The sequence below is a fragment of the Sus scrofa genome, chromosome 1 (genome assembly GCF_000003025.6).
Source record: "Sus scrofa isolate TJ Tabasco breed Duroc chromosome 1, Sscrofa11.1, whole genome shotgun sequence".
Lineage (NCBI taxonomy): Eukaryota > Metazoa > Chordata > Mammalia > Artiodactyla > Suidae > Sus > Sus scrofa.
The window spans coordinates 46,325,759-46,353,051 of record NC_010443.5 but is presented as its reverse complement, the minus strand read 5'-3'; the positions used below and the strand labels follow the sequence as shown (position 1 = coordinate 46,353,051).

General features: G+C 34.5%; 1 protein-coding gene across 1 annotated transcript in view; it reads left to right on the top strand.

Annotated features, from left to right (window-relative positions):
• Positions 1 to 27,293, top strand: part of EYS (eyes shut homolog (Drosophila)) — a 1,343,277-nt gene that overhangs the window by 296,671 nt on the left and 1,019,313 nt on the right. Inside the window, 1 exon segment of the mRNA XM_021084496.1 lies at positions 11,403 to 11,508. Coding sequence (XP_020940155.1) covers positions 11,403 to 11,508 — 106 coding nt within the window.

Below are 27,293 nucleotides of genomic sequence, written 5' to 3'. Positions count from 1 at the left end.
GGTACAAAACCCTCAGGTAAAAGTAAGTTTAGGATGTTAGGAACCTGAAGAATCCCAGTGTATCTGGAAACTGGGCAAGAAAGGAATGGTGTGGACTGTGGGCTGAAAAGTTGTCAGCGGCTGCATCATGTACAGCAAAGGGTTTGGATTTTATTTGAAGTAATGCCAGAGGCTGTCATACGAGATTATATATTGTAATTATATTTTCAAAAATCACTCTAGGTGTGATGTGGGCAGTACTAGAGTGAGGGTACAAACAAGGAAACCAATTAAAATATTATTTTCATTTGGGAGGAAAATAATACAGATTTGGATGTTAGTAATTGAAATATAGGTATATAGGCATATTTGAGATATTTTCAGAGGTAAAGTAGCCAGAACTTGCTGATAAATTCAAAAAAGGGAGGGAGGAATAAATAACTTTTAGGTTTTGTAATTTACGATGGTATGTAAGGAATAATAAAGGTAGGGCTGTTTAAAGAGAGTTTTACTTTGCCCATGTTGCATTAGTGGCTCCTAATAGATAGCTAAGTGGTGTTGCCAACTGATATTTAATAAGTTATTCAATCCTGGAATTCTAGTCAAGAACGGAAATTTCTATTAGGAGGCTTTGTTATATAAAGGTTGCAGTATGGTTGATGTTTTCTCTACATCAACAGATGGTTTTAATTATGTGAACTGGAAAGAGGAGGCAGAGAAAAATGGATATTTGAATGAAGGAATGAATAGATAAAAGATGATAGCAATCATTGAGAAGAAGATAGGAAAGACTTTCAGGATCTAGGCAAACCACAAAAGAAATTAAAGCTGATTATTAGGATGGCTTCTTGGTCCCTGGATCATTCTTCCTTCATGGTTTTTGTGAAGATAAACCTAACACAGTCTGATTTAGCCCAGGGGAAGCAAGCAGTTGAAGAAATGTGGCTAAAGAAAATATCAAGAAGCATTGAAAAGGAGAAGTAATCTGAAACTACGCATGTTTTACCCAGAACTGAAATACAGACCAGGAAATATATTAGGAAGAAAAATTAAGATGAGTAGAAATTAGCATCTGAAATTATTTTAAAATAAAATATAGAATTCTTAATTATTTATATTCTGGCAATTCAAAACCTAAAAGGATGCATGGCTGCTATTTTATTGAATATATTCAAACGGGTTATGCTTAATAATTTATTTGTCAAACAAGAGGAGATTTTACTACAGCTCACTGAATCAAATTAGAAATCTCATTTAAATTCCATCTGCATTTTGGCAATGAAAGCTCTAAAATCATCTACATGCACACCTTAAATGCAGCCTATTGTTGTCAAATCATGTGGAACATAATCAGAAATTGAAAAGAATCAAATCATAAATTCTGTTTCTGACAATCTTTATGATATTCACTTTATCACTTGGAATTTTAGTGTTTTGTTAATGATTTGTCCTAAATAGGATTGGGGATGATTTTTTGTCCTTTAGAGACATAATACCATTGCCATTTATACGCATCCAGTCACTGTTACTTTGTCATTCATTTAACAAATACTTTTGAGCACCAGTATGTGTCAGTAGCTATTCCAAGTGCCAGAGATGCCAGAATGGATACTTATATATACTTTTTTCCTTTTCAAAAGCCTATATTTTAAAGTAAAGGCAGATACGTCAGTAAACACCTTGAGAGAAAGGTGTAAATGCTATAGAAGGTGGAAGGAACTGCCTGTAACTGGAAAAAATAGGCAGAAGCTTCCTGATCTCTTTTGTTGAAGGTTTGAAAAGAAACCAGGCAGGAGTTCCCATTGTGGCCTAGTGGTAACAAACCTGACTAGTATCCACGAGGATGCGGGTTCAATTCCTGGCCCTGCTAGTTGGTTAAGAATCCAGTGTTTCCCTGAGCTGTGGTATAAGTTGAAGGTGCGGCTTAGATCTGGTGTGGCTGTGGCTGTGGCATAGGCCAGTGCTTACAGCTCCAATTTGACTCCTAGCCTGGGAACTTCCATACACTGTGGGTGTGGCTCTAAAAAAGAAATAAAGGAAACCAGACAAAATTGCAGGTATTTCAAAAGTCATCGTTGCTTGGAGGAGAGGATACATGAGCACAAGAGACAGATAAGAGAGATAGTGCTGTAAGGTTGGCCAGGCACAGATTCTCATGTTTCTGGGAGAAAAAATTTCTGGAGATTTTCACTTTCTCCTCTAAGTCTATACTTTTCACATAGAAACTCTATTTTCTGGGGATGTAGGTAAGGCTGAGTGACTCTCTGGAGAGTAATTCAAGCCTTCATCTTGGAGGGTCAAGTTTCCTTTTGGACTTATATGCATTGTAATATTGAATGAAATATATTGATAAAATATGGCACAAAATCCAAGATTTTCATAATTTTAAAATTAAAGTGTCAAATTTGAAAAAAAAAAGAAAGATATGTGCCTTATCTGACAAAACCTCCTGAAGTCCGAAATCATAAATTCCCTCTTTTCATCAGTTAAAACTGTGTAATAGATGAGCTTCAACATATGGATAAAGGGTAGGGATCAGCTGATAGCTGAAATTGGAGGATATTTCATGACGCTTTAATTTTAGAAATATTAAGGTGGTAGCAGGAAGCATTCAGCTCAATTAGAGGAACCTGGGCTCAGACAGCTCAGAGACATATTCAAGGACCAGGCTGAGGGAAGAAGGGGTGATCTATTCATTTAGTGCAGAAAGGAGACCCATGTTTCTCAGACTTTACCAGAAATGAGAAGAGAATCATATTAAGAATATAAATTGATGGTTTTTTTTTTTTTTTCCTCCCCTCTTTGGGAACTCCAGGACTGTAGGAATCTTCTCCATGTGTATTGTCAGCCACAAGACTTTCACAAGACCAGGATGGCCTTGAGCTTTCCCTCAGTTTAACTGAGGTTTAGTCAGGTGTCTCCTGCCTTCCTGCCCCCTTTCTCATCCCATTCCTGTTCCAAATAGCCTAAACATAGATGTCCTTTCCTCCCTTTTCTTTGAGCATTTACTTCAGAAAAATATGTAAATTGTTTCTCTGCTCCATTGAAAGCATTTTTTAAAAAGCCTCTTGCCAATTCTACAACTCAGGGCTGTCTCTCTCAAGAATCCGAGTGCCATCCCCTTGTAATGCAATCACCAGGAAAGATAGCGCCCGGCCTCCTGGTTTCTGAGGGTGGGCAGAAGCATAACTTTCATACACACGTTGATCCAATTTAAACTGCATCCTCTGGTCTTGAAGATTGAGCAAGTTCACTTTTCTTTTGTGTAAGACAAATTAGCAGACACATATAGCCTATGATAAAAGATGATAGCTTTTAAAAATTCTCTCCCCCTTTTTTATAGTGGAGTCAATCTCAGACTAGTTTCTATTACAGTAACCACACACTAAAATAGGAAGTTTTAGAAAACTTCAGGCTTTTTTTCTGAAAATCTCTTGTATCTAAAATAATAGCAAGGGAGATTCACAGAAACACAAGAAAACATTTTTCAAAGTTAAAGAAAGCAATCTTTCTTTCATTAAATGGAAATCATGCTCTGGTTTGGCATATAAACTATTGTATTCATAACTGAGTAAAATAAAAATGCCACCTTTATGCTCTCAAACAGGTCAGTTTTTTTTTTTTAATTTGCCAAGAAATTGATAAGGATATTTCATAATCCATTAGGTCTTAACTTTTCCTAAGGAGTCCTTTACATTTATTTACTTGTCTCTTCTTAAAACCATATTTCTGCTGCTATGTGATTCTTTATTTTTATAGAAAACCTCTATTATCTTATTCAAATATCCTATTTAATTAGAGAGACTGATTATTAAAATTAGCAAAAAATAGTGAAATGGGCTTGTTTGAATTAACTATAAAATCTGCTTTTCATAACTGAATAATTCATAGAATGTTATATGAATCATGAGTGACTATATCATAGGAAGCTTTATATAATAGTAAAATAGAAAATTGAGGTTTCAAGGTAACTTTAACTTTATTTCTTGATTATAAAATTGAAAACCACAAATCCTAGTTTATTAAATGATAGTCACAGAATTAGTCATTTTTATGAACTTTGTTCTCATCTTGTGTACTCATCGCTTTAAATTCAAGTATCTCATAAGAGATATTTTCATAAAATGTTACTGAAACTGTTACATATTTAACAACAAAGAAGAAACCAAATTGAGCATTGAACATGGTAAATGAAATCAAAAGAACTTCCAATAGAAAGCAACAGATTCTCAGAATTGTTCTTTCCTTCAAGTCTGCTAAATAGAGACATTTTAATAAAATAGTTCCTTATTTTATGTCCTCTGTTGCTACCTTTATTTGCTTATACAGTTTTTTATTTGTCCTTTTGAGTTTGTGATTTAATCACATATTTTATTGGTTCTCCATTGTAAAGATGAATCTTCTTCTCATTAATTTCCTGACTCACCTTTCCTTTCCAACTTTCTCTCAATAAATATTATCTTTGGCTCTTATGTTGACCATGTCAAATAATACTGATAAGCTTCTATTTCTTAATCAAATTCAGATAATAAATCTTGACTTTTATTAACATTAAAGATATAGTGCCTTTACTTTTCTCTTTTCCAATTAACCCTTTTTACCTCCAAAATTTTTGTTTACATTCTCATTATTTCAGTACATTAATGTAAGAATAATCAAGCTGATTGTTATGCTAAAAAGCTAAGTTTAAAAGCTGAAAACAAGCCACCAACATTATTTTAGATACACCACCGACATTATTTTATTATGCATGTGTAAATACCCTTCACTGAAGAAGTGATGCTAGAATTGCCTTCTTTTCTGAAGTTTCTGTGTTATTACCCAAATCCATTCAAAGGACAATATTTCTAGATTTGAGGTTAAATAGTTATTTTGCACTGAATCAATTGTTCAAATCAGATCAAAGTGTGGTTTATTCAGACCATGACCTTCTTGGTACATTTTTAAATTTATGCTCAAATTTCTCATTGACTTTTTCCTTTGTATTTAAAGAAGAAATTAATTTCTTTGGAAGTTTTACAAATATAGTACAGCTTCATGTCCACTTCATATGTGAAATGGATCCATGAAACCACCCTTGAATTATGGAATGTTGTGGTAATCTAGACCAGATTATATATATATACACTAGATTATACACATATGCAAACACATATATAGCTCCTAAATAAGAACCCATATTTCTTATGTACTATATAGCATATTTATTCTACCAATTATCTGATGTTTATTTTATCTATTTCTATTTCCTCTACTTCCTTTGAATGATGGTATACTTGAAGTGGTTTTATATGTGACTTCTTTTTTCTCTCAGATTTTCCTTCATTATGTTTTTTAAATATATTTTAGAGACTCACTCTTTTTCTTTGCTCTTATAATAGATTTTATTTCCACAATGATACTGTCAATACCAAACTTTTTAAAAATGTTTTGATTATTTCCTTTATATATCCTCTTATTCTTGTTTCGTGGATGTAGTATTTGTCCATCTTTCCCTGAGGATTACAATTTATTTTAAAAAAATTCTGAAATTCTGTCCATTGAATTTCCCAAAGAATGTAAAGAAGCCCTAATCTGTTCCTAGGATTCCACCATGATCACTCTATTTCCATTGATTCCTCATCTCTGTCTATATTTCATTATTAACTTGCTCATATTAGTTTTCATCAATGTGAAATTTGTGAAATATCCATTCAGCCCAAGACAACTTCCCCTTAATCTCTTTGTTCTTGAAGATTCAGTTATTTTTCATCCCTTACTTTACAAAATTTTCCAGAGGGTGGAAAGCCTTGAGGTTAATTGTGAAATATAGAATTGTGACTCAGAGTGTGAAATTAAATGCCTTTAAAATAAGAAAATCAGAAAATTTTGTACTTATAAAAGAAACAAGTAAACTATTATGTAATGATTATGTGTAAAAAATAATGTGCATATATATGCATATGGCTGGGAAAACTTTCATAAAAACAATTTGAGGACTTCCCCTGTGGCTCTCACATCATGACTACTCAGTGTTTTCTCTGCAGTGGCTTTGGTTCGATCTATGGCATGGGCACTGCCGTATGCCACACATTCAGCCACATTAAAAAAATTTAAACGTATTATAAAATATATAACAGTCAATATATAATATTTATATATAATTCAAATTTTAAATTTTCATCCAGATATTGTCATGAGTAAAAAAATAAATACACCGTAGTCCTTGATTACTTTGAGATTATATAGTTTTGTTGTCTTTAATACAATAGATAAACTAGGTAAACAACTCTTTCTTAAAAATACTCCTTGTTAGGAGTTCTCGTCATGGCATGGCAGAAGCAAATCCAACTAAGAACCATGAGGTTGTGGGTTCGATCCTTGACCTTACTCGGTGGGTTAAGGATCTGGCATTGCTCTGAGCTGTGGTGTAGGTTGCAGACATGGTTCAGATACCACATTGCTGTGGCATAGGCCAGCGGCTACAGCTCTGATTCGACCCCTAGCCTGGGAATCTCCATATGCTGCAGATGTGGTCCTAAAAACAAAAAGAAAAAAAATACACTTGTTAAATTTGATGTTTCAATTATTTTCTTAAGGCATCAATAATATAAACATGTCCATAATATGAGGGCTTTATTTTCCTAGTTTTTTAAAATAAGTGATGCTCCTGTTACTTTGCTATTTTTAAAATAAATTACAGATATGACTCCTGATAAAGGCTATACTGTCAAACATGACAGTAACCTTCAAAAAAATTGCAGTAAATAGATTTGCATATAAATGTTCTCCCTTTGCAAATAAAATTTATTGCTATATGTAATAATTACTAATATACATTGATTTCCTAAGTATCAGAGAATAAATAATCTAAAATGATTCCTAAAGTTTGCACTGGAAGAGAATTCAGTAAACTATGATTGAATATATGAATTATTATATCATTGATAATAACATTTTCATGGAAAAGAATTTAGTTTTGGGTGGTGTTTAATTTGAGAAAACAGTGTGACACCAATACCATCAGTTGAGTCAAAAGTCAGAACCAGAACTATGGCTGTAGGGAACATGTTTATAGAAGTGTAAGAAGAGCCCTGAGTGCAGAAGACACAGGGAGGAAAGGGGATGGATGGTTAATGCTCGGGAAAGTCTAAGAGGCTAGGTGGGAGAAGAACAAAGAGAGAAATAAGTTAATGAAGATCAAAGTGGGCACCTAGAATTATGATTAAAACCCTACTTCATGTCATGCAACAAAAGCCAATGACTGGAAACAAACTTAAATTTTATGGGATTATTTAGTGTCTCAGTGGGCGCTATCATAAGTATTTTCTACTGATCTATCTTTGAATTCACTGTAACATTTGCTATTAGGCCCAGTTAGAAAAATTTACACTTCAGTTATGTGAATTTTCAAATACAGAATTTCCTTTTAATTATTTATTTTATAGTTTTGGTTTCCCTGTTAGAATTCCGTATTCATTGCATCCTGGTCATAGTTGAATTATTTAAATATAGTTTTCTCTAATACTCTTAACATATTCATAGCAGCTGCTTTGAAGATTTCATCTGCTAAAACTAACAGCCAGAATCAGATTTGGAAATCTGACATCAACAAGGGAGGCCAGGTAGAAGACCAGGACACACCGTCTACTATTGCAGTGTCAGTGGGAAGGATGTCCTGACACTAGGAAACATAGTCTCTGGGGCCCTTGAAACCTGGTGTGGCTGTCCCGATGCTGCCATCTGCAGAAGGTGATGAATTCTCCTTCCCTGTTTCTTTCCATCACCAACATCCTTTCAAAGCCCATGGTGGATCCATGATATTAGCCAACTTTAGATCACATACTCACTTAGGGGTATCTGAGACTGTGAAGGAAAATAACTTTCATATTCACCTTCGATAATGAGAAGAGGTCTCTAATATTTATCGAAGAGTCATTGAGTAGATGATACTCCAGATACAAAGGGAGTTCCACTGTCCTACAAGTACATGGAGGACAAATCCTACTACATGTTCTTTCCTTCAACAATTGGGAAAAAAAAATAATACAAAATTAAAAATCACCTTTTTTCTCTTGGAAGATGTCTAAAGTAAGTTTTGAAATGAGAATAATTTAGTTTTTGGTAATCATTGGAGGAGGTCTTCAAGAGGACATGATTGCCAGTTGATTTTTGAGCTGGACAAGCAAACAGAAGCTCCTCAACCCCTCCCTTGTCCTTGGTATGTACATTTTGCCCACTATTCCCACATTAGGAGCTGTTTCAAGAACACAGCCTTGGAAAGTAAGTTGTTGTTAAGACAATCTGGACTGAACCCAGTTATGGCTTCTATATAAACTTTTAAGATTCTAGTGTGTGGGTGCTGAAATCTAGTCATCTTGCACTGCCCAAGACAAGCCTGAGTAAGTTCCCTTGCTTTTTAAACCTGCCACCTTCTAATCTAGAGTGTCTGACTCTTTTTTCTGTCTCTACCTGCTCTTTTGTATGGGGGCCAATTTGTGAAGCAACAGTAATTTAATGAAACAAGGAGCTAAGTGGTGTTTAGTTTTAGTTTTTAAAGAATTACAGACAGGATGCAAATGTGTGTAGCAAAATGTTTTTGAGGGAAATGTCATCAAAGAAAAGCCAACTTGATTAACACTACACAGTCATGTATAAACACTCCTGTATGAGTTTAATTTTAAGGAGACAGTGGACTTTTTGAACTCTCTTTGAGGTTCACTGAGATTAGAGTCAAGCCACAGATGTAGTCCCTTCAGAACAAAAATAGAAAGAATAAGTCTAATTGCTAGCATTAGTCAATGTGTTCATGTTTTTTTTTTTAAATCTCATATATTCTGAACATATCTTAGACTTGAAAGTTGCAGCAGTGACACATTTTTAATGAGGCAAATCTTTTGCTTGATTCTTCTCAGTGATTATATGAAATTGAGGTAGATGAGTACCTGAGTGATGCCTGGGCAAATGGGAACACTTGTATTGGTCTTTACACATTTTAACTGCCTGTGTCAGAATGGATTTCAAAATGTGCACACTTGCTAACCAAAATTACAATAATCAATGGTTAACTTGAGGTGGAAGTAACTTCTTATTTTTTAGAAGATACATGCACATTAATTATTTCCAGGAGAACATTTGAACATAAAATGTCTGCTTGGATTATTTTACTGTATCTTCACATCATCACAGAGATAGACATATTTAATGTTAAATGAACATTTTGCTTTTGTAAATGAACCATTTTTTTATATTTAAGTCCATTATTCTTATGTTTACAATTTATAATATTTCTTTTTTATACCACACCTGTTCTGTACCATAGTGGCTTTTACATGACCCTTTTTAATGTAGTATATATCATTTATTTTGATAAAGAAATGTTCATGTTTTAAAATATTTATGTAGGTGTTCCTACTTGGTGCAGTGGGTGAAGAACTACAGCTACTTCGGTCATTGAGGAGGTGTGGATTCAATCCCCATCCTGGTGCAGTGGTTTAAAATATCTGGCATTGCCACAGCTGCAATATAGGTCACAGCTTTCTGGTTCAGATTTAATCCCTGGCCCAGGAGGTTCCAAAGCCACCGGAGTGGGCCAAAAATGTATATATATTTATGTAGAGTTTGTTTGTTTGTTCATTCGTTTGTTTACATTAGGAGGAAATGCAGTTTTTGCCAAGGTTGCAGAACTCTCAATAGTTTCCTTATATGCAAGCAGATTCTATCAGACTGCCATCATTACACACCAAAACGCACAACATTCAATTCCTAAATCTGTTCTTAATTCCACTTGTCTGTTAATGATTGAAAAATAAATATATTTCATAATCTTTAGACAATGAGACCATCCATTTTGTTTTGAAAACCATGAGTGTAACAGCTATTTGTTTGTGGGTTTTTTGTATTAAATCTTGGAGACTAGTTTTATGTGGTTAACCTTTTTAAGAATAACAATCTTCAGGAAATGTATGGCCACTTATAAAAACTTAATGTACTATTTATCATGAACAAATACTTGCAAAAGTTTAAACTTACATGGCAAAGAGAGAGCACAAGAACAAGGTCATCTGAAGAGATGAATTTTGTCCCCATCTACAAGGAACAAACCAAGGTTTTTACATGTGCCATTTTTTTCTCACAAAATAGATCCATAAGGTCAATAACCAAATAAATATTTAAAGTATAAACAAAGTTTTCACTGAATTTTAATTTTAATTTAAACCACTGGTTATGAATTAATCAATTTAAATTCATTTTAGTTTTCACTTTCTCTACAAAAAAATTTTTTTTTTTTGGCCATGCTTATGGCGTGTGGAAGTTCTAGAGCCAGGGATGATGAAACCTGACCCACAGCAGTGACCTGAGCTGCTGGAGTGACAAATTCTTAACCCACTGTGCCACAGGAAAACTCTTGAACTTGATGATCTAATGTCATATTTTCATTTATTTCATTTTATCAGTGAAAATAGTATATACAAATAGATTTTATATTTAGTTAGGTATGCTCTTTCCTATTTAGATGTGCATTACATTGAATTACATTGAGTTTTTTCCACTCCAGATACATTTCACTATATTAAAGAAATTTTTTGTTTAATAATTTTAGGGAGATTGCCATTCACCAAATTTGTAAATACAATGTGATATATGTCAATGTAAGTTTTTCTGTTCTTGTTAAATACTGGCCAACAAATAATTGTCATAAGTCTTAATAATCCATTCAGTGTTAGTTTAGGTTATATTTTTTAACTTTTTGCAAATTGACAGAGTCCAAGTGATATAATACAAAACATCAGTTTTAGAAACACAAGTTTTAGATGGAGCATTAATGGAAAATATGCCCTGCAGAGCCAGTTAAAAGAAAATGTTAAGACTATAGTTAATGGGCATTTCTTTTTTCCTTCCTTTCCATATAGTTGTGCTTTGTGGAATTAATAGAAAGAAATGTGATTCATCACCCTGCCTCCAGAGCACGACATCTACAGAACTCATGGATAAATTCAAAAGCATCTACCCCCTTAGTTTTATTGGTAAGTACCATTTGACAGCTATGTCTTGAAAATAACATTTAGCCCTAGGGAACATACATCAGGATATTATTGATTCACTAGTATTTCTCTCTTGTTCCTTTTAAATTTCCCTTAGCCTAACATTTGATTTGCATTCCTGAAACATCTATTCTACCTCTAGACTCCAAATTAGAAGATAAATTATTTCACATCTAAGTAGTCTTTTCCTACCAACTCAGAGATTAGTCTGCAGTTAGTAATTCCAAAAGAAGGTGAAATAAATGGGTTCTGACACTAATATATGTGGCATTATTCTCTGATCAGTTTAATCTCAGATATCACCCTAAATGGATTAAAATGCTTGGGAAAATTTAAGAATTATAACCTGGCACTGGCTTGTCTTATTAAAATTAAAAACCTTTTAATTACTTTTCAAAGGTGCAAGATATGAAATAAATGTTGATAACTATGCTTCACATCTCTGTACAAATAGAGCCACCTGCAATGACCAAGCTGGTAGTTATTCTTGCCAATATGTGGCTCCATTAAAACACAATGAACAGCAAGGGAGAAGAAAAAACAAGCATAATTAACTTTAAAGAGCATTTTTCTCTCTTGTCTAATCTCATTTCAGTCTTCCAGCAATATTATTGGCCCTTCATTCTCTTAAAGTCAGCTTCTAAAGTGACCAACCAACTATCCCTTAGGCAGAAAGGAGAGTGAAATGAACTTTGTTTATACATCCACTGAAACAGTCAAGTTTCTTATATTTTATCAAGAAAGACCACCCATACTACCAAATGGAATTGTTCTAGTTGTTCAACAACCTATCCTGTTTTATTTGAATTATTTTTCCTATTATTCAATTTCTCATGAAATTGTCAAGGTTTTCTTTTTTTTCTAAATTGATCATTTATCTAATTTTTGAGTATAGCTGTGTGTTTAAGGTATAGTAAGCCATTAATATTTTTAATTTGGTTTCAACTTTGATGATACTTTTTTGGCTTCAGCTAAGGAATTATATTTTAAAAAAAAAACTAAATAAATGTATAGTGAACTGAAGTTTGGCACTTGCCATCAGCCTCTACATGGATTAAAACATGAGCCACTGCAGCTGCTGACCCATAGCACCCCCTGAGCAGATTTCAGGGTGGACACCAGGAGTGAGGTATTTTGTGCTCTGAGAAAACTGGAAGATCAGGTCTTTAGATAGATATTTTTAGAAGATTTTATGAGTCCACTTCTTATATCTCCTCATATCAAGAAAAACACTAAAACCCTTCATGATGATGCCTGCTCCTTGTGACTAGTAGTAACCTTCACAAGACCAGCAACAAACTCTGTCAAATATGTTCATGGCTACATGCACCTCCCCTTCACCTTTATCACATATATCCTGACATTTTCCCTTTCCTCTTTGGGATGGTATTTCAGAGCTGTCTGAAATACTGCCTCCCTGGCTGCAACTAAATTGACCAAAAAAAAAAAAAAAAAAAAAGATGTCACAGTCATCTTCTAGTGCAGCCACTCCCAAGTGTGAGCTTGTGAGCCCTGAGGGGACTCAGGAAGGAAACAAAAAATACTGGCCCCATAGCTGAGATGCATATCAAAGGTCCAGTAAGCCCAGACCTTTTCATCTTCCCTTAGAAACTGGTTTTCTGAATTCCTTAACTTGAGATCTTTTTTTCTGTAATCTTTAGTTCCTGCTACCTGCCTGTATATACTAGCTCCCCCCGCCCCCCACCTCAGAGAAGTTTTCTCAGGGCTACCTGAAATGCTGTTTTCCAGGTTGAAGTCCTAATTTTGCCCTAAATAAAACTTAACTCTCAACTTTCAGATTGTGCAATATTTTTAAGTCAACATGTACTTTGCCTTATAAAATATATGTTTGATAAATTGTTCTGTAAACTAGAAAGTCAATCACTGGATATTTCCTTACAATTTAGTATCTCTTTCTATGCCACAGAATTTTAAAATTGTGTTATTCAGAGTTCTCCAGAGAAACAGAACCAATGGGAATTATATCTGTTTTTCTGTATCTATATCTGTGTCTCTAACTATATTATATATATCTAATGCTTATTATGGAGATTCATTTTGAGGAATTGGCCCACACAGTGATGGAAGTTGAGAAGTGTCATGACCTGCTGTCTGACTGCAAGCTGAGACCCAGGATTGCAGTAGTTGAAATTCCAGTCTGAGAACTAGGGGACCTGATAGTGTGAATCCCAGTCCAAAGACAGGAGAAAACCAATGTCCCAGCTCAATCAAGCAGGCAGGAAAGAACACATTTTCCATTCTATTCAGGCCTGCAACAGATTGAATAATACTCATTCCTGCTGGGGAGTATTGCTTTACAGAGTCCTTTCATTAAATTGCTAGTCTCATCAAGGAACACCCTCACAAACATACCCATAAATAATATTTAACCCGGACACCCTATGGTCCAGTGAAGCTAACACATAAATTAACCACCACAGAGTTCAACTAAATATATGTATACATATACATATATATATATATATATATATATATATATATAATACCCAATTTTTAGAGTATCTTCCTGTAATTATTAATCAAAAATATGATTGCATGACTAACTTCAGATATTCTTTATCTATTTAAACTCACTAAATTACAGTTTTCTTATTTGTTAAATGGAGGTAAGAAATGCCTACCTCATTGATTTGAATGCAAATTAAATGAGCTATATTACATAAATACCACATTACTGACAAAAATTAATAATCTTTAAGGGTTAATTATAATTTTAAATAATTTTTTAACATATACATATAAAATCCATACAATAGGTAATAATCTTTTATAATGTTTGAATAGGTAGGACACAAAACATACTTATTTATATCCTTAAAGACACATAGAGACTGTTCTAAGCAACCCCAATAAATAAAATGCTTAGATCTTTTATTTTTTTTTTCTTAATAGCAAAGATCACCTAGGGACTATATTTTACCATTCTCTAGAAAAGGAATCAGATCTCCTTAGAGATGTAGCTGATTCTGGGACTGTGTTTGTTATAGGCTGTACAAATGAGTGTGGATAATATTATAATACGAGAAAGCAATGTAGTACTCAAAAATCAAAACCATGATAGTATGTCAAAGAACACAACTCTGAATGACCAGTATAATATGAGCAGCAAAATATAAGAGTATTGGTTTATTACCCAGAATATAATATCAATGGCCATGAGTCCACACTGGTAAAAATAAATGACAATAAATAAGTAAATAAATAGACCTGATAGACACATCTCCCCTACAAAATAATTCCAAATAATTTCTATAGATACTTTGCACTAAAGGCACTTGGACATAACTTCCCACCCCTTAAGTTTGTGCTGCAACTCATGGCCACTTTCTAAGGAGTAGAGTGTAGAAATGGAGACTTTCAGTGGAGAAATCTGGCAAACACTACCTAAGCCAGTTGATCAAAGTTTATATTAACAGCTATGAGTCATGTTCATAGCAAAAAGCATTCAATATGTGATAATGAGAAGGATACCTTATTTTCTTCTTCTTAAAAACATATTGCCCCAGTGTAATCATGAGAAAGTCATCAGACAGATCCCAATTGTGGGACAATCTAAAAAATGCCTGACTAGTATTCTGTACAATTGTCAAGGTCATCAAAAGCAAGGAAAGTCTGAGGAGCTCTCAGGAAATATGATGACTGAGAGTAATGAGGTTCCTGGATTGGATCCTATAAAAGAACAAGACATTAGCCTGAAATTAAGGAAATTCAAACAAAACTTGGATTTTAGTTTAAAATTATGTATCAATGTTCATTAGTTGGAACAATATCATAATAGCACAAGATTTTTATAGCATTGGAAACATGTTGCAGTGTACCTAGTATTTGTCCTCACTATTTTTGTAAGTATTTAGTAAATCTTAAACTGTTCCAGATTAAAGGTTTAATTAAAAATGATAGATTGAAAATTAATTATTTCTAATTCAAAATAATTTACACTTAAAATAGAAGATAGGTATAATATAGTCATTTTAGGTAATACTAAATGTTTTAGTATTTTATATACAAAATTTTATTTTGATTAACATCTGTGACTATTATAGAAAATTACTGCAGGCATACCTTGTTTCATTGCTATTCACAGACATGGCATTTTTCACAATTTGAAGGGTTACGGCAGTCCTGTGCCAAGAAAATTTAATGCCACCATTTTTCTAACACCATTTACTCACTTCATGTTTCTGTGTTACATTTTGGTAATTCTGGAAATATTCTAAACTTTTTCATCATCATTATATTTGTATGGTAACCTGTGATCAGTGATTTTTGATATTACTATTATCATTGTTTTGGGGCCTCAAGAACTGTGCCAATATAAAATGGCAAACTTAATCAGTAAATGTGTGTTCTGATTCTTCCACTGACTGGCTGTTCCCTAGATTCTCTCCATCTCTTCAGGCCTCCCTATTTTTTGAGACACAACAATATTGGAATTAGTCCAGTTAATAACTGTAAAGTGTTGAAGTTAAAGGAAGAGTCACATGACTATTTATTTATATCAAAAGCTAGAAATGCTTAAACTTAGTGAGACCAGCATGCTGGAAGCCCACAGAGGCTGAAAGCTAGGCCTCTTGCACCAAACAATTGGTCAAATTGTGGATACAAAGGAAAAGTTTATGATGGAAGTTAAAAGTGCAACTCCAGTGAACTCATGAATAAGGAAATTGAAACAGCCTTATTGCTGATACAGAGGAAGTTTTAGTGGTCTGGAGAGAGGATCAAACCAGTCACAATAGTCTCTTAAGCCAAAACTTAATCCAAGTTCCACGTGCTAACTCTCTTCAGTTCTATGAAGGCTGAGGGAGGTGGGAAGATACAGAAGGAAAGTTTGAAGCTAGAAGAGGCTGGTTCATAAGGTTTAAGGAAAGAAGCCATCTCCGTAATACAAAAATGAAGCAGCAAGTGATGATATATAAGCTATAGCAAGTTATCCAGAAAACCTAGCTAATATAGTTCATGAAGATGGCTGCCCTAAGTAACAGATTTTCGGTGTAGAGGAAACAACCATCTATTTGAGGTGAGAGAGGAGTCAATGCCTGGATTCAAAACTTCAAAAGCACATGCTGACATTCTCACTAGGGGCCAACACAGCTGATGACTTATCATGAAGCCACTGTTCAGTTACCATTCTGAAAATCCTAGGACCCTTGAGAATTGTGCTCAGTCTACTCTACCTATGTTGTAGAAATGGGGGAGGAGCAGCCTATCTGTTTATAACATGATTTAATGACTCTTTTAAACCCACTATTGAGACCTACTCCCAAGAACAGAACATTTTTTTCAAAGTATTATTGCTCATGGATAATGTACCTGGTCACCCAAGAGCTCTAATGGAGGGATACAATGAAATTAATGTTGTTTTCATATCTGGGAAGATAATGTCCACCCTGCAATGGATGGATCAAGGAGTTACTTTGACTTTCTAGTCTCATTGTATAAGAAATACATTTCATAAGGCTAAAGTAGCCATAGATAGTGATTCATCTGAAGGAGCTGTGCAAAGTCAGTTGAAAACCTTCTGGAAAGGATTCATCATTCTAGATGCCATGAAGAACATTCATGACTCACTGAAAGAAGTCAAAACATTAACCTGAACAGGAATTTGGGAGAAATTGAATCCAGCCCTCACGGATGACTTTGAAAGAATCAAGACTTCAGCGAAAGACATGACTGCAGATGTGGAAACAGCAAGAGAACTATAATTGGAAGTGGATCCTGAAGATGTGACTGAAATTCTGTAATCCATGACAAAATTGATAAGGAGTTGCTTCTTATAGATGAACAAGGAATGTGCTTTCTTGAGGTGGAGACTACTTCTGGTTAAGATGTTGTGAACCTCATTGATGTGACAATAAAGGATTTAGAACATTATATAAACTTAGTTGATAAAAAGAGCAACAAGATGTGACTCCAATTTTTAATGAGGCTCTGTTGCAGGTAAATGGTTGTCAGATAACATTGTATGCTATAAAGAAATCACTCATGAAAGATGGACAATTGATGGGAAAATCTATATTGTCCTATTTTAATAAATCATCACAGCCACCCCAATCTTCAGGAACCACCACTCTAATCAGTTATCAACTATCAACATCTAGTCTGGATCCTCCACTAGCAAAAAGATTACAATCTGCTAAATGCCTAGATGATGGTTTGCATATTTTAGCAATACAGTATATTTTAATTAAGGTATGAATGTACACTTTTTATATATAATTCTATTGCATACTTAATAGCTTACAGCATAGTGTAAACATAACTTTTATTTGCACTGGGAAACCACAAGCTTTCTGTGAACTTGCTTTATTGTAATTTTTAGCTTATTGTGGGAATTGAAACCAAACCCACAATATTATGGAGGTCTGCCTATAATAACTATTTTAATTCACTCATTATAATGAAGATAAGAATTTTCCAGGTAATGACACTGTCTTACATTTATAAAGCACATGGAAATGTTCAATGAGCTTTCACATAAACCCATAAATATAACAAGACAAAACAAAGCAAAAACAATGTTAAACTATTAAAAAAGTGCCTAATAATATATTTGATATTTTTCTAATAGTCATATCATATAGTAAAACATATGCTATGAATACATTATAGAATATAAAACTGGAGTTCCCATCGTGGCGCAGTGGTTAACGAATCCGACTAGGAACCATGAGGTTGCGGGTTCGATCCCTGCCCTTGCTCAGTGGGTTAAGGATCCGGTGTTGCCATGAGCTGTGGTGTAGGTTGCAGACGCGGCTCGGATCCTGAGTTGCTGTGGCTCTGGCGTAGGCTGGTGGCTACAGCTCTGATTCGACCCCTAGCCTGGGAACCTCCATATGCCGAGGGAGCGGCCCAAGAAATAGCAAAAAGACAAAAAAAAAAAAAAAAAAGAGTTTCTCCTTTACAGCAACTAATGTCATTTACTGTAAGAATTATCCTTTTAATATTCATTAAGACTTCCTTGAAAATATCATTGAGATTGATTTTTTTAATCCCATGAATAAACATTTTGAAAAAAAAAGAATGTAATCCTGTTATGAATTCAGTTTCTATATGAAGTGTTTGTAATTTTTAATTGAGTAGTTATTCTCTACTTGTTTGTACTAAGCCTGTTAGCAATTTCATAGTCTATTTCAAAAAGAAGTAAAAAGACTATATACCAAAAAAAACCCAGAAAAACATGTTAAAATAATGAGATTAAGTTTAGTAAATATTTAGATAAGTCAATAATTGAAGTTAGCCTTTTGTCTTGAGTACACCCTGTAGCAAACTGCCCCATGGGGGATATGCAAGCCCCTCCCTCTTTGTACATCTCATAACAATCACACTTATCCATTCTTATATTCTTGATGTCTATTTCAGGCACCACTTGAGAGTGCATTTACCTGGAAAGCCTAAATTATTTCTTTCAGAAAATGTTTGCTGACCTCTGGTAGAAAGATACTGAAATAATAGCTTATTTTGTAAGCTACTTGTTGTGGCTTTCTTTTGCTATAGTACAGGTTTTATCTGTTGAGTCTTTGTCCATGGTAACATTTTATTTTATTTCATTGGATGTGCCTGCAGCATACAGGTTACAGCAGTAACCCTGTGCCACAGCAGTGACAGTGCCAAGCCCTTAACTGCTAGGCCACCAGGGAACTCCACGTATATTTTGTTAAAGTAATGTACAAGGTCTTTATTTTTATATGAAATATAAGATTCTACTCTACAGAGAGTAGAATCTTTTACTTTCCATTTTAAGTAAAATGTTTGCCAAGAAAATAATACGTATAAATGAGAATTTATAAATGTATGAATTTTTTTAAATCCAAAAAATTTATACAGTTACTGTTACCACAAATGTGAATTTGTAAGATATATTTCTTTTGAGTGTTTATTGTGAGAATATACCCTAGTTCAAGCATTTTACCATTAATATAGGTCATATTTTATTATTAGTTATAACATTATAGCATTAAAATATACACTAGAAAAAGGAATTTGTCCAAAAAAGTGAATGTGATTATATAGCCTATTTATGGGGACAACAAAAAATAACTAGGAAAATTTTTGTATAATTACTTCTGAAGAGCAGAATAATGAAGTACTCTTATGCATGTTATTTTCTACCATTATAATTACAGATCCTCAATAAATAGCATAGCTTTCACACATAATGTTTAATGCTATATAACACTTTTGAAATTTGTAGAATTTTTTTTCTTTTCTAAAAAGAACAAATAGGGAAAATAAGTTCCTCTAAACAACCCTCTTCCATGAGGATTTCATCTGCTGACAAGCCAGTGGTTAGTTTTCACATAACCCAGGCTCCCTTGAAAGTTCCAGTCTTAGAAACAATCTAGCAAATAAATATTATAAAATTAATTTCCTCCTGAAGTAAAGAGCATTGTTGTTTTGTTTTCTGTTTGCTCTTCCCTGAATTTTTCTTCAGCAATGAACAGAAATGTTAGTAAGTACAGGTGGGTTTTCACCTTCTCTGTTAGGTGATTTTCCTGAAGAAAACTTAGTGCTTTTCATGTAACAGAGTAGAATATGGACTATATACATGTGCTGCATGTTTAGGTAGCACAATTTTATTTCAATTAAACAATTCTACTTTAATTAAAACAATAAAATATATATCAGTCATTCCCAATTATTATTTGGTCATTACCCAGTCTATTATCATGGTGGATCATTGATTGTTGGGTACCCCCTGCTCAAGTCTTCTATGCCCAACACTCCAAAACAGAATTAAGTGATATTAACTTATCATGCTATGCAAAATTTACTAAATAGAGTTTTTAATAAAGTTTCCATGTGTGGAATAAATGGAAATAAATCATGCCCAATGTGCACTTTTTCCTTCTAGATGAGAAATAAAAAGAAAATTATCGTTATGCACACATACGTGCACACACACCCATACCCACAACAGACAAACATCTAGAATTAAGTACACTTGCTCATCTTCCCTCCAGAATTAGACGCAGTGGTGCGTGTGTTTGTGTTTATAAATGGTAGTTATTACTCTTTGTTTAAAAGACAATCATTGCTAAATAGTAAGGCAGCTTTTGTCCAACCAGCGATTTTAAATTCTACAAGTAACGTCCATGAAATATAATGAAAGTAGAGGGAAGTTGTAAAGATGACAACCTGTAATGAAAATGTTGCTCCTGACAGACTTAGCCTGTGAAGCTCCTAAAGAGGCAAACTCTACCTCAGAATTTGGGATGTTTCCTAAGAAGATGAAGATGGCTGCAACTCTTAAATTGCCTATTACACACTGAGCTATACTAAGTTAATGTGATTCTCTGTAGGAGTTCCCGTCATGACTTAGTGGTTAACAAATCTGACTAGGGAGTTCCGTCATGGCTCAGTGGTTAACGAATCTGACTAGGAACCATGAGGTTGAGGGTTCGATCCCTGGCCTTGCTCGGTGGGTTAAGGATCTGGTGTTGCCGTGAGCTGTGGTGTAGTTTGCAAATGTGGTTCAGATACCACACTGCTGTGGCATAGGCCAGCAGCTATAGCTCTGATTCGACCCCAAGCCTGCCTCCATATGCGGCCCAAGAAATGGCAAGACCAAAAAAAAAAAAAAATGTGATTCTCTGTAGAAAGGTATGATCGATAAACCCAAAAATTTCAGTGTGTTTTTACTAGGACCTGACTAAACTATTGATGATTTTGCAATTGTTAAAGTGAAATGTTTGCATATTTAATTTCATTAAGTGGAAGAATCCTAGAAGAAAGAGAATCCTAGAAGAAAGTAATGCTGCATATGTCATCATTAAAGCAATAGTCTTTCTATCATGTTTTCATGGTTAGAAATAAGTTATTACCCTTTTCTTCTAAAATATAAAATTTTCGGTGTTCCTGCTGTGGCATAGTAGGTTAAGCAGCCTTGACTGTGCAGCAGTTTGAGTTGCTGCTGAGGTGTGGATTCCATCCCCAGCCCAATGCTGTGGGCTCAGGATCCAGCATTGCCACAGCTGTGGCACAAATGGCAGCTGTGAGTTGGATTTGATACCTGGTCCGGGAACTCCATGTGTTGCTGTTTCAGCCAAAAAGAAAAAAAGTTTCCAATCTCTCATAAAAGAAGCAAGGCTTTAGTATAAATTCCCTTGCTTGATCCTCAAGAAATTAGGTGCTTAAATTAACAAGGATGTCATTTTAATAATGCTAGGTATATGCAAGCAGACCAGAAATATTGTTTGAGCAATGTCTTATCTGCTAAAGCATTAATGACACATGCCCCTAAATGTGTAGCATTTAAGATAAAAAAGCAGAAATGGTAATTAGCCATTAAAAATGTTTGCAAAAGAAAGAAAACAAGAAAGAAAACTCAGCAAAATAAAAATACTTAAGTGTCTTGAAAGCCAGAATAATAATGCTGTTTTGTGGATAGGATGCTCTGTTAAGGGAATGTATAATTAGAAAACAGATTTAAGTATATATTTTTAAGTGCTTGTGAAGTGTAAAAGACTAAAGCACAGATAAAGAACAATTAGTTTTTAGCCTTCTCGGGCCACATCATAGTCAGTCTTGTGCCGAGCCACGGTGGGACTACAGATGCTGCGATTGAGGGCTCTAGGGCAGCAAATCCACAGCTAGAACAAACATTCCTGAAGGGCAATATATGTTGGCAGGGCTATAGAGGCAATTGTCTCTAATGCTTTAATGTTTTGAAAATTTCTTAAACTCAACTATAGATCAATTGAGTGTACTAACAAAAAGTCAATTTGCTTTAATTCTTTTAATGAAAGTAATATGAGTATTAATTTGGAGGAGTCGAATGAGATGAACTGTAAAGTACTGAATTTATAATAAGAATCAAATAGAAAAAAAAATTCATTTAATACCTAATGCTGATGATTTGATCTCTTTTATGTTCTGTGTAACAATTAAAATAAGAAGCATGAAGTATATATTGCTTTGACAATCAATATTGGACACCTTCTTGGTGATGACATCTTTCCATTTCCTTTGATATAAATTCCTGCATGTTGAGGCCATTTGGATAGTAGGAATAAAGGGGACATTAATAGAGAATGGATATGGTTCACTGTATTAGTTATAAAGGGAATTAATACTTTCAGCTTCATTTATTAATTTCTATCTCTGTTTTTAGAATTCAGAAGTATTTAATATCTTGGTCAAATATTTCTTTAATTGTATGATTTCATTGTATTTCTTATTAATGGATTAGAACTGTTAATCAATTTGACATTCCCTACTTTTTTCTTTATAACCCATATACTATTTCATTTGTATGAGTAATTACATTTGACTACAGTTTCTGTAAAATAGCATATCAGGTGACAAAATATTGTCACTAACTCTAAGTATGAACAAATTACATTGAACATGATGTAGAGTTTAGTCAATAAGACATTATAGAGTTGGTCCAATCGGGTTAAGTCAATACATGCAGTAATAGAATGATAGGCTTGTCAGATTCAAAGAAATGTTTGACTATAACCTACATTATATACTAATTATATATTAATTACTTTTGACCTGTATTACCAACAGGAAATGATATGCCTTTGACTCTCTAACAATTAGGGAAAATTGTTATTAAGTTGAAAATTCCAGAGAAAGATTGGTTTGTAATGTATTTATAATTTAAAAATCTTTGCAAAATTGGAAAGTCATGATACTGCCCCTTTTTTTTTTATTCTTCCCTCCCTTGGTGTTCATGTTATCACTTACCTTTAATTTTTGTGGTTCTTTAGCATCTGTCCTCAACCCTTTTATCTTTTCACTATACGTGATTTCTAGGTTGATCAAATCTATCCACATGAGTTGACAAACTCATTCCCAGCGTGTGGCGAATGGACTGTTTCCTTCAAATTGAAAGAACTTTATGTTGATCATTTATAATATTTATCATATTTATGTATGATATCCCATGCATATCCTAGTAGTACGAGTGTTTGGGGAAGAAATTTCAAATAGAGTGAGCAGAAGAAAAAAAAAGCATGGGAGTTTAAAGCACTCCAAGATATTCAGGACAGCCAAAATTACCCTAAGAGCAATGAGGTTGGATTACTAAGCATGGGAAACAGTATGGAGATACCTTAGAAAACTATACAGAGAACTATCATATGACCCAGCATATATCCAGACAAAACTTTCCTTAAAAAAGATACATGCACCCGCATGTTCATTGCAGCACTATTCAGAATAGCCAAGATATGGAAACAACCCAAATATCCATCAACAGGTGATTGGATTAGGAAGATGTGGTATATATACACAATGAAATACTACTCAGCCATAAAAAGAACAAAATAATGCCATTTGCTGCAACATGGATGGAACTAGAGACTCTCATGCTGAGTGAAGTAAGTCAGAAAGAGAAAGACAAATACCATATGCTGTCACTTATATCTGGAATCTAATATATAGCACAATGAAACTTTTCACAGAAAAGAAAATCATGGATTTGGAGAATAGACTTGTGGCTGCCAAGCAGGAAGGGGAGGGAGTGGGATGGATTGGGAACTTGGGGTTGATAGATGCAGACTATTGCCTTTGGAATGGATAAGCAATGAGATTCTGCTGTGTAGCCCTGGGAACTATGTCTAGTCACTTATGAGGGAGCATGATAATATGAGGAAAAAGAATGTATACATACATGTATGTGTAACTGGGTCACGATGCTGTACAGTAGAAAATTAATAGAACATTGTAACCAGCTATAATGAAAAAAATCATTGTATATTTAAAAAAAAGAAATCAGAAATTCCATCTAAGAAATATTTGGGGCAATGATGATAAATTAATCATGAAAAAACATAATCAGATGTGTATTTTGAGAGATCACCTTAAACTATAAAGCAGAATTTGCTTTCTTCTTTTTCTTTTACAGAAGGGTTATATATGGAGTAGAAAAAAACTTAAGTGCTTGCAATCATCAAGCTGTTGTCTTGAGCATAGTTATGAAAACAAAGCTTGAGTAACTGGATAATTTCAGAAGATATTTAGGTAACAACCCAAACAGGTTAGGCTTTTACGATGTTCAGATGCCTAAAGCAAGGAAGAGAATGAAAATCATTCCCAGATTCATTCTCAGATTCCCAAGGTGGATAGATGAGTTATTGCTCTGGGGTCACAGGTATAGAAGAAGCATGTGTAATGAAGAAGCAAAGCAGCAGAGCTTCAGATATACTGAGTGTGTCAGCCTATAAATTATTAAGGTAGAATTCTCCCTTGAATATTCCTAATGTGCGTGTCTGAAACATGAGAGGGTGTCCTGGAGGGCCTGTAGTTTCTAAGACATCCATTAGGAAGAAATATATAGAGTGACAAAAAATGACAAAGGAAAGATTAGCACTGGGGAAAACCAAATGCAGGGATGGATAGACAATGGGATAGACTGTGAGAAGCAGAAGGAAAGGCAGGAGAAGAGAAGGTGTTAGGTAAGAAGAAATGGTAGGAAAGTGTCAAATATTATTGGACATTAATAATTATAATGTCCAATATAATGTCCATTATAATATGTTATAAAAATTGTCCGGAAAAATGATTATTAGTGAGACTTTGAAGACCTGCATAAAAAAAGTTTCAGTGGCATTCAGTGTTCCTGGTAATGTTGAAGGGGATGGGGAAGAGACAGATGAAATGAGAAAGTAGGAGTAGCAAGACAGAATTACTCCTTGAGATACTTGGCAAGCACTGTTCACTCAACCCCTCAGGCTGAATGGCAGAAAAGATCCTACTCTGTCCCTTGGGGTTTTCGGTACACCTGTCACCCATTTGTAAATAGTCTCCTATTAAAATATCCTCAGATTTCTTACTTTGAGTGGCACTTCTCATGCCTACCAGGATCCAATCATGCTTATCAATCTTTGCATCTCAAAGGATGATATCAGTACAAACATAGAGAATAAATCTGCAGGAAACAGAGAGGACAGTTAACAGAGAGAGGCCAATGGGATGTGTCAAGACAAAGATGTAGAATTCTAGGGGCATCATTAGCTTTAGACAGGAGGAGGGTCAAATTTATCATTACTAAAAAATAAACTGACCAAATGGAGAGAACGGATGGAGATATTGGTCCCAGTAGAGACTTTGATTGGAATTTGGGGGAATTATCATCTGATGACACCTGTTTTCTCTGAAGTTGAGAAGTGTCATTATTTTCTGTGAGTGATGAGAACAGTAGCATACTGGGAATTTAAGGAGCATGTGAGATGTTTCACATTTAATTGAATATCTGTTTCCTGCATGTTGATGAACCATTACGTTTATTGAAAAATGATTGTTGTAAACATGTTATTCTATAGGAGCTGCTACTTTGACTAGAGTTTGCATCTACCCTAAACCAGAGTCAGGGACTATTCTTGGGATTAAGATTAAGGAATTTGAGAAAATGCTGCTCAAACTATGTTTTGCATTGAAAATGTGAAATACAAGTCCACACCTAGTGAAAGTACATTTTAAATTTTTTGCTACCAATAATGTACATAAATAAAATCGTATTATTTTGGATTCTCAGTTGTAACTTGTATCAACAAGATATGGTTTTCAGCAGAAATAAAACTTCAGGGAAAAAAATAAACATTATATATGCTTTAAATACACATTGGAAATACAATGTGATTCTTAGTACAAAAAGGCCAAGGATACTTCACTACCACTTGGAAAGGTAATTTTTAAGGTTTTAACAGCTCCTCAGTGTGCACAGATCCAAGTCCTGTGGATCACAAGGCGTCTTCTCCCAAACTACAGAGATACTATTTCAAATTAGTGAATTTCATTTAATGCATCCTTATTTTTATCATATATTAACATGATAATTAACTTTATCACATAATTACATTAACATCTTTGACACTGAGATGCATTTTTAAAATAATGATATATCAATTACATTGTCAGAAGTTCACTGGCAATTTTTTCCCCTTGTATTAGTTTCCTTTGAATGCTGTAACCAATTTTCACAAACTAAATCAGTACAAAAGAGTTCTGTGGGCCAGAGGTCTACAATGAGCTCTTGGTCGGACTGCTTTCCTCTGAAGTCTTCCATGTTAGAAGAGCGAGATTAAACTGCTCAAACCACCATCCCCCTTATCTTGCTAAAAACCAACCATTCTGGAACGATGATGATCCTGACTACATTTTGACTTAGTAAATCCTCAACTCACACCCTATCTTGGAACATTCTCACCCTTCCCTTCTGCCCTTCCATGACCCTACTCTGGAACTACCTCACTCTCTCCTCCTACCCCACTCATGTAGTCTGATGCTAACCCTGAGTGGTTACTTCAGGCACAAGCCCCTCTAAAACCTACAGCCTGCTTAATGCCAAGGAGGCTGAGCCTTCTCTCCTGGCCATTTGCTGGTCAAGAAACCTACTTGAAGCCTCAATGCTCTGCACTCTCTCCCTTTACTTCAGCTCCAAACCCCAAAGCCCTTTTCACTCTGACATTCCTTTCCCTTGCTTTTTCAGCTTCCAGAGGCTGCCTAAACTCCTTGGCTCAAAATGCCTTCCTTGTACCAGCCCAATCTCTTGTTTTGATCATCCTATCTTCTTACTTCTTTCAACTTCTTGCCTCCCCTTTAATGGATTTGTGATTACTTTTGGGGATCACTTGATAAATGAGGATAATCTCACCTTATCAAGATCCTTATTTTAACCACATCTACAAATTACTGTTTGCTGTATAAGGTAACATTCACTGTCTCCAGGAATTAAGACCCCAACACCTTTGGGAAGATGGCATTGTTCAGTTTACTACCTAGCCCTTAATGGCACTGACAATAAAGTCTCTTAAAGTCAGTGGCTATTATAATCAGTGAAATATGGTAAGACATCTTTTTCCTTCTCCATTGAATTGCCTTGAGAACTATTTGTTTGTTTTAATTTTATGGAAGTAGAGTTGATTTTTAATGTTGTGCTAATTTCTGCTGTACAGCAGTGATTCAGTAGTACGTATATTCTTTTTCACATTCTTTTCCATTATAGTTTATCACAGGATATTGAGTATAGTTCCCTGTGCTATACAGCTTGACTTTGTTGTTTATCCATTATCCATCCTATATATAATAGTTTACATCTCCTAATCCCGAACTCCCAATTCTTCCTTCCCACTCCCCTTCACCTTTGGCAACTATAGGTCTGTTCTCTGTCTGCGAGTATGTTTCTGTTTTGTAGATAGATTCATTTGTGTTGTATTTTAGATTCCATGCAGGTGATGTCATATGGTATTTTTCTCTTTCTGACTTCTTCACTTAGTATGATAATCTCTAGATCCATAGATGTTGCTGCAAATGGTATTA